Here is a 9,352-nt window from a genome sequence, read left to right as displayed (position 1 = left end):
CCCATTCATTATGGGTTGTCTTGCAGGTCCCTCCTGAAAGCTGATGTCTAAAGTGTGACAGTTCTTAAGCATTTAGAAGTTCTTTGACTCTACAGTCACATAAGGGGAAACTGGTTAGAGACCACAGCACAACCAGAATTTTTTTTAGCAAACATGTGCAATGGGCGATGAACTACACAGACTGAGTCAGACTCAACGTGAGACCATGACTGTTTGCAGACAGGTTGCCTCTCGCCAGCGACCCGTGCCGTCGTCTTGTGATTGCGTTGAGAATTCAATCCAGTCATTGGGAATCTTCCTCCTACTCACAATTGACGGATTTAAACATTAAATACATTTAAACTAAATATTTTAAGAAGAAGACGCTACAGACAGCAACACTGAGGGTTTACATGATTTTATTTACACTTAAACAGTCCTGTAGATCTGGTCGCTGTACAGAACGTCAGAACTTCACCACTTCTAAAAGGACCTTTGCACATGTGTGAATACACGGTTATAAAATGTGATTTATACAAAGGGCAATTCAAATGTACATGGCCCAGAATCTGCAAAATCATTTATTTTTACAGTACTATTGTTTTTTAAACACAACAGAAATCCACAAATGAATCACAGCCTTTCTAAGCTGATGTGTCATCTCCCAAATCAAAATTCACCAGTTAAAGAGATTTCCACACCTAAAGGTTTGGGTTTTTTTTCAGGGACAAAGACGTGCAACTTGTTAAACTTTTCCAGTTTTGCTTAGCCATGCCACAAATCAAAGACTTGGCTGATATTCATAGGACCTTGGTGATTCCAGAGTCAGGGGTCCTCCTTCAACCACTCTGCCTTTCAAAGCTGGATTAATATCCTCACTAAGGCAGTAACAAATATAAGCGACAGAGGCAATGCACTCCAGGGTCCGTTTGATTTTCTCCAACATAACATCATACGGTCTCTAGAACTTAAATAACCCCATAAGGGTTTTAAAAAATTAAAATATGAACTTTATATTCAAATTAAAAGTGAAGTAGGCTCTTTGCAAAGTTGAACTCTGTTATCTTTACACCTGTCCAAAAGTTAAATCTTTAGTAAATTCAATGGTGGATACAGACCTCAGGGTGTAAACATCTCCAGGTATCAAGCTTTTCATAAATCCCACTTTTTATAATAAAGTCCTCTTTTACTGTTTGTTTATGCTAGCTGAAATAAGAATTCTTAATTTAGCTTTAGTCTGATACAACACTAATAAAACTGGCTGGATGTTGCCAGAGTGAAAAATTTAAACCTTTTCTCCACATATGTTCCCAAAAGATTCTGGCATCCTGGCTGCTCGGTGGCAGGTGACAACCTGCATCCATAGACAAGCAAAGAAGAGACAACACAAAACACAGGAGCCACCTTGAGGTCCAAGACATTAAAATGATTTGGATTATTGTATTAAACCGATATGGAAGCAGAAGGCAATGAGATTAAAGTCATTTGATTCAGCCACAGGCTTAACTGGCTGCATGTGCAATAAACACTCAGATATGCTGTTATTAAATGACAGGTGGGACTTTACAGTTTGTACCATAAACACAAAGCTCTTTTATTAACCTCCGCTAAGACTCATTGATATCTTTATAGTTGGATAATTGTTACCAACAAATCAAAACTTCACTTTGGTTTTCCCTCCAGATAAAGTGATTTAGGTCACATAGATCAATTGATATTGTATGTTGTAAGGGTGATTGTTCACGCTATTTATCCCACACTCCACCCACAATCCTTGACAGCACCGCACTGCTAGTTAACAGCACCGGGTTCCTGGGCTTACAGATACCACCTTCCTCATCAAAAGGTAGACAGCAGCGCTTGCGCTTCCTGAAGCGGTCAAGAAGAGCAATCAGACTCCCTTCTGCCCTCAACACTTCCCACAGAAGCACTACAGAGAGCAACATCTCAGAGCAAACTTCAGAGAATGGTGAAGACACCAGGTCAGGTCGCCAGGTCTCCTCTCTCACCCCCACAGGACCACACACCAAATCCTGCCTGCACAGAGCTGCCGACACGCAAACCGTTTACCATCCTGCCCTCTAAAAAACGCTATCGCAGCATTAGAGTCCTGAACTCTCTTTAAATACACACTATCACACACCAATCCAAGAACTGTTGTATATGCAAACTCTCACACAAAATGTCTCTGTAACTGCTGCTAATTTGTGCAATATTTTCAGTGTCTGCATAACATGAGCACCTATGTTTTTAATATTCATCAGTACAAAGATTCACATATAGTGCCTAAGTTTCTGCTGTGCAATATTTGTAGATTTTGATCTTAGCTGGGTATTCATGTATAATTACTATGACTATAGTGCATGGTGTTCTAGGAGAAACACAGTTTTGTCCCACTATGCAGTCCTTGTGTGGCCAGCATGACAAATAAAGTTTACTTTGACTTTAAATTTCAGTCTGCTGTTATCATCACGAATTAAAGAAATAACTGTGAATAACAAAAAAACTGCATAAAAGGTTCAGTATTATTATTGTTGTTATTATTATTGTTATTATGGCTGACTGTGTATATGTTTGCCATTTAAAATATTTAATTTGAACTAATTCATGCTGTGAACTCTTACAACCCCAAATTCATCTCTCGATTCGGGTTAGACCACGAAAATGAATGTAAACAAATGCGACGCACTCATGTGTAACTCATACCAGTGGCGGATGTGTTGGCTATTATTTTTACAGCCTTTGAACATCAAGTCAAGTTTCAAAGTAAAAAAACAATGGTTTGGTGACATGTTATCTTTTTTTGTGGTTGAGGTGAAGGTGGAGGTGTTACACATGCCTCACTGCTCCATCTATCATAGATTGTCTGCCATCCCTGTTAACCGCTCTGATTGAGCTTTAATGCTGATTGGCTGCAGAAGACTCACCTGTCCGCAATCTGCCCTCTTCCTCACCGCTATGTGGCTTCCTATAGGGCCGGTAACACCTCTGTAACACTGACAACAAACACCCCGCTGAAGAAGACTAAAAGTGGTACTTTTCATGGGGATGAATAGCTTAAAGCTCAGAAATCGTTTTTTGTAAACAAACCCCAAACATACCATTTTCTCTGACAAGTGAAAAAAAATACACTTGATCTGGTAATAAGGACATATGCTCTTCAGTACAAGAAAAGATTAACGTGATCAGCATTCATCGCTCCCTGAGAGGATCAGGGTCATAACATTCACTGATTTAAAATAATGAACATGATTGTTTTTTTACAATGAAATGTGCTGTTTAATCTGAACTGATTTATGATAGGGTCTTTTACTCTGTCACTGTGACGTGTTTCTGCTGTTTATTTTTATGAAAAAACTATTTTGTAACTCTGATGTTTATGGCTTAAACAGTGAAAAACAAATGCTTTGTAAATGCAGGATCATGCTTTTCCCCTGTGTTTCAGAGAAGGGAAGGTAGACCATTTTTCCCAGCTTGGTCTTTAGTCATAAATACAGGACACTTTATATCAGATTCATTTGATTTTGTTTGCCTCACTCGCCTCTCAGGGCTTCTGTAAACCACCGTGTTGGCTTTACGTTCCTTCACTTTTCGCTGACAACTAGAAAGCCTGTAGATATATGCAATCTGTCTTCAAAATTGATGCAGATCTAATTAAAAAAGTTCCATCTCATAAAGCATAGAAAGCTCACTGAAAACACACACCAAACATGTACTGCATCTTTTCCACACTGAGCGAAAACATTTTTCCTGGTTTAAAACTGCAAGACGAGAAGACGGCCAGCGACCACAGGTCAAAGTCAAACACTGCACATAACAAAAGGACGGTACAATACATAAGCTGACTTTGTATAAATAAAGTTCCAGTTAAAATATTGCTAATATTAGTCTTCATATGATGAAATGATATACAATAAGAATGGTACATTAAAAAAATCCTTTCCTGTTTTGTATTTACAGGATATCTGCATCACTGTCACTCATTCCCAATGTAAGCTGTTGCGGCTCACTCGACACTGCATGGAGAGGAGTTTATGAACGCTGCGTGTAGTGTTTCTGTCCTCATAGATAGAAGTCTCTAAAACTTCAGGCTACATAATGCTGTCCACAGTCACCTGTACCCCTATGAGCGCTTACAGAGTTCCCCCAAACATTCCCGTAGTGCACATTCGTGGTCTTCCAACTGGTTTCCTGAGCTAGTCTTAAAGCAACAATGAGGATAATGAGAGTTAATCATGGTGTGTTTAGGTGACTCTTTACAAGTAAGGCTCTCCAAAAGTCCTGCGACACTCCATGACACCTGTGCTCGGAGGACGGTCACAGTTGTGGGTCAGCTTCACCAGGTTGGGTGTAAGGCGATCGTACGCCAACTTGTACTCACGGTCGAAGGCGTCTGTGGGAAGAGGAGAGATCGGCAGCCAAATAACATGTGGGTGGAGATTTTTTCTTAAAACATTTAAACATGTCAATCAGTTCATTAAGGCTACATGTAACTGCACTCATTTACACTTTTATCTCTTTGAGGACACAATGAGGACTGGCTGAGCAAAACGGAGCCGATATTGGACTTGGAAACAAAACTCAAAAAAATCTTTAAAGTTCTAAAAATCTAATAAATAGCTCGCTAATACAATTGCTGTGAAGAGCAGTGATGCTGCATATACAGTTAGGTTCATTTATAGCTTATTAATACTTCCCCCAAAGTTCAGGTTTAAATGAATTCATGCTGTTTTATGAATTTTACAATAGAGTTAATCAAATGAATTATTGACACACACACATATATACGTATGTTATGTAAGAAACACTCTTTTAAAACATACACATCCAAGACATAAACTTAATACTCACCAATATCAATGTTATCTTTTCCCAGAGCCACCAAGGACAGGAAGAGGATGTCCCTGTACAAACTCCTGAGGAAGAAAGGCGAGGTCACATGCGATCAGTATAAATGGCAGATGAGTGAGTGCTTTAAACGTGTATATTTGGATCACTTTTTCCTAAACCCAAACTGGTAGGTCTTTCTTCCATAAACACAATAATTAGATGAACAGACACGCCGATCATAATGAGCAGAAGCACAAGGCAAACTTTGCTGCCTTCATGCAAACATTCAAGCAGGTATTAAACAGTCATGCTGTCTCCCTTTTCCCTCTCAGGTCCTGTTACTGCAAGTACAATAATTGGAAACTGTGTAAATTGACTGCTCGTTTGTGGTTGTCGGGGTTAAGTGAATGAAAATAAGAACAATAATCAAATCAACTCTCCAAATAACACTCCCTGATGAGCACAGTGCATCTCTCTGCGAGCATGTTTCAGTGTGTCACATTTCCGGACTCTGTGACATACACTTCCCACTAACCCAACGGCACTGACTAGAGGACTGAATTTATATCAATCCACAGCTGAAAATATTACCAAACAAAACTGCACGGCCTGTGTATTTTACACATAATAAATGCCTTATTACTGCATTTGTGGCCAATTTATATTACAATATAACTGGAAAAGCCTTCAAATATGAATTGTCCTTATACGTGACTGAACAGTTGGTGCTGACCTTTGCCTTTTGACCCCGAGCGTCTGCCCCAGCAGCTGCAGCAGCTGAGCCATCGGGCGGCTGACGTCGTTCCTCTGGATGCTCTTCACCATACTGTGCAGCAGCTCCTCACTGAACGGCTTTTCTTCCTCTGGGACTGGCCGAGACACAGGGTAACCAACATCTGGAACACAAGCACACACGCACACAATTCATCATGATTTTGCATCAGACATGTGAAAATAATTTCAATAATAGATCATCTGTGAAGAGTGGGCACTCTCTCTGATGAGAAGCACTTGGGGCTGGGTATCTGGAAGGCATAAAGTGGTACTACACTTGCAGGTGTTGAATAAGTAAATCTAGTACAATAATATTATAATGAAAAACATGGGTTAAAAAGTGGATGCACAGTACATAATGAATGTAACCCGGCAATATACAAATTAACAACTGAATACTTTACTTGTCATATACATTAAAATAAAAATAATGTTATCTGTAGCTTTTAAGATTTAAATTTAAGAGTAATTATTTGTTACACGTTACGTGGTTCCTTGTAATTACAGTCATTACAATCTGTTCTGCCAAACAGTACAGTTTCCTCTCAAAGCTTAACTAATTCACTTCAGAAACTCTGCTAGAAAACTACGACTCAACATCCTGTCATGAAGAATTGTTGCATTTGTTGCTTTATACTTGACCAGTGTAGTTATCTTCTTTCTCTCTTCAGGTAAGTTCAAATTAAATTATAGTTAAAATTATATATTATACATTATATTATAATTAGCTTATTATAACAGCATTGTGAGAGTACATACATGTGGTAAAAATGTCCTTACAGCAGAGCCCTGACTGCACATGTGCACGTCTCCCCTATTCTGCTGTCTAGTCTCATATTTGTGCCTCCGCTGTGCTGCATAAATAAAACTGAAAATAGCCCCCGAAATATACTTCAAACAGTTACCATAAGATTACATTACATGCAATACAACTGTTCACTGATATTTCTCATTTATTCTCAGCACAGAACTGCATTATTACTGCTCCTACCTACATACTGCTTCACTTTTTAATATAAAAAGATGGAAGTTTTATAATATATGTACACATATCCAGGAACACATATTACATTCATATTTTGCCTTTAGTTTCATATAAGTATTTAATTACTATTGATATAGTAAATGATATAGTAATGTTGTAAGATGGGCAGATACCCTCAGGGATAAATACATATTATCAGACATTTTCATGCATGCACAAAAAAATTACTACTACTATACTCAAATATTAGCATAAAATATATTTTTGTTTATGAAATTGTTAGAAGTTACATAACATACTAATTTCCTAGGATACTAGGGCCATAAAACACTGTCATGTCTATATTTACAGTTTAAAGACCCACCAGTACTGCAACCTGAAGCTCTGTACTAACTTCCTGTTAGTACATATAACATAGCATGATTTATATAAAACTATTTCTGAAGGTTAAAAGTTGCAATATATTTAGAAGCTAACTTCTAATAAATAAGAATGTCAAACTTTACACAGATTGCCTGTTAAACTACAAACAGTAACAGTGTTCAGGAGTGGCAGCGGTCGGTGTTCAGTACCCAGCCCTTTAAGCACCACACGTTGCTGAATGTCCTCATTACAAGTGGACAAACACAGCGGACAGTCACCACAGATGCAAACCCACGTTCAAATACAGAGCAGGGCTGTATTTGAGGCAAACATGTCAAAACCACCTCAGAGTCAAAGTCTCAGTAAGATTTTACACCGCACAAACACTTTCATTCCAACACTGGGAAACCAGCCGCTGACTTTCCACAGACAACACTGCAGTGCAACAAGCAAAGGACACAGAACAGAGGGAAACAGCCAGAGCAGAGGACAGCACACAAACAACAGGACTCATCTGAGGCCGTCTGCAGCAGAGGTGAACACTCACTCTCTAACAACAGAGTACAATTAAGTCCTGCAAGACAGAGAGCAGACACAGCCTGTTAGCACACAGATCGGCCACTGCGCCTCCTCCTCCGTTAAACAGTCAGTTACTGCAGACATGTTAGCACCAGGCTGTGGTATTCGCCCTCACAAATCCAGCTGTTCCCAGGACTAAAAAAAAAGAAGACCCCCCCCCCAAAAAAAAACAAAAAACCCTGCAACTTCAGACTCATTTAAACGACCGGGCTTTTTTTGAAATTCTAATTCTCATTTTAATCCTGAATATCTTTTCTTTAGTTTAACTCACTCTTGTGATTGGAACTTGGAACGTAACAAGTTTCAATCCTGAGAAATGCTGAAAAACAAAATAGTAATCGATGAGCATTTCCATCCTTTATCTGTTAGTAAGGACAAACTGGATTACTTATTTTTAAGCATTTTTAAGCATACTGTATAAAGCATTTTAGTGAAAGCTTCTGTAATTTTTCAGCCACACATTTCATAAATAATCTTATTATGTTTTACTTCGTGCTACTTAGAACTCTGTGTTACAGCCCTGGCCATAATTTGGATCACAGTGGCTGGATTTAGTTCTGTGTGTTCTGTTAAGAGTCTCTGGAGGTCATTCCTGATTGGAGAGCTGGCAGCTGCTGATTGGTCCCAGGGTCAAGTGGCTGTTTTAAAAACCCTCTAAAGCAGTTGTCCTGACAGCAGCCCCGTCCTTTGTGTGGCCTTTGTATGAAGACTGATAAACAATACTACTTCTTCCTAACTTTGCTACCTAGTGTGGATTTAGGGGTGTTTAATTGTGATGGATCTTTGGGAGAGCAAATGACAGTTACATTTTCTTGTCTTTTGATTGTCACCAGTCAGGCTTTCATTCAAGTTTAGCCCAGAAAACTTCCAGAAACCTCAAAAGAAAATATAATTAGAAAAAAATGTGCATCTACTACTACTACTATGTGAATATTAGAAGTCGGTGGAACTAATTCAGATTTACTGAAATTATTAAAACACAGCAGAATATATTCAGTTTGTAACTGTAATTAAAAAAGTTTGAGGCGAGCCCATGTTTGGATTTTCTTTTGTTTCCCACTTTTTTGTTAAAATATGGACAAAATTAGGCAGATGGAAATGTACTTACTAATATTATAGATGAGTGGTCTCACCTTTAAAAACAATATTATTGTTCAGCATATGTACACAGGAGGCTTTCTGATCAAACTGCTTCTAGAATATATATACAGTTATTATTTAACATTGTTGAACATCTGTACTAACATTAAAACGAAGTGAGGCAAAAAAAGCTTATGCATAGATATGTTTTATGCATATATGCAGGCATATACTCACCCTAACACACATAAATGTGTTAAAAGGGTTTTTATTGAATTTCATAAAAAACGTTAATTAACTTACCTAACACACACAAAAAAATCTCTCTCTGTTTTTGGTTGAGAGCTGCTGAAAGAACCTCCATCTATACGCAGGTTTTACAATATTCTCTTCTTTTTTGTATTTTCATTTTGGACAGACGGTTACAGGACCTGAGCAAATTTCCCCAATATCTGAGGAAATAGAAAACATGTCCAAGCAGTGCAACTCACTGTATGTGTTCCAGAGGATGTACAGAGGCTGGATGGGGTCCTGGTGCAGCTTGAGGTTGTCCCACAGGATCTGGATCAACACATGTTTACTGTCCTCAGACATCCAGTGGTGAGGGATCTGAGAAGAAACAGTGTGAGTCAGACGTGCCAATGCTGAAAAATGCTGTGAAACAAAAAAATATTCCTTTCTTTTTTCTTCCATTATCACAAGCCATTGGATCTTTTGTGTGTGTGTGTGTGTGTGTGTGTGTGCGTGTGTGTGCGTGTGTGT

At 38.6% G+C, this 9,352-nt stretch overlaps 1 protein-coding gene across 7 annotated transcripts in view; it reads right to left on the bottom strand.

Annotated features, from left to right (window-relative positions):
• Window positions 1-381: 381 nt before the first annotated feature.
• Window positions 382-9,352, bottom strand: part of LOC101468289 (C-myc promoter-binding protein) — a 91,141-nt gene continuing 82,170 nt past the window's right edge. For all 7 annotated transcript variants that reach the window (XM_076885498.1, XM_004573286.4, XM_004573288.4 and 4 more), the window contains 4 exons: window positions 9,082-9,199; window positions 5,543-5,705; window positions 4,831-4,895; window positions 382-4,372 (listed from right to left, as the gene is read on the bottom strand). In XM_076885498.1, the coding sequence (XP_076741613.1) occupies window positions 4,236-4,372; window positions 4,831-4,895; window positions 5,543-5,705; window positions 9,082-9,199 (483 nt within the window). In that variant the 3' untranslated portion in view covers window positions 382-4,235. The remainder of the gene's footprint in view (window positions 4,373-4,830; window positions 4,896-5,542; window positions 5,706-9,081; window positions 9,200-9,352) is intronic.

The sequence above is a fragment of the Maylandia zebra genome, linkage group LG1 (genome assembly GCF_041146795.1).
Source record: "Maylandia zebra isolate NMK-2024a linkage group LG1, Mzebra_GT3a, whole genome shotgun sequence".
NCBI lineage: Eukaryota > Metazoa > Chordata > Actinopteri > Cichliformes > Cichlidae > Maylandia > Maylandia zebra.
The sequence above is the reverse complement of the archived record's forward strand: the minus strand, read 5'-3'. Positions and strand labels throughout refer to the sequence as shown.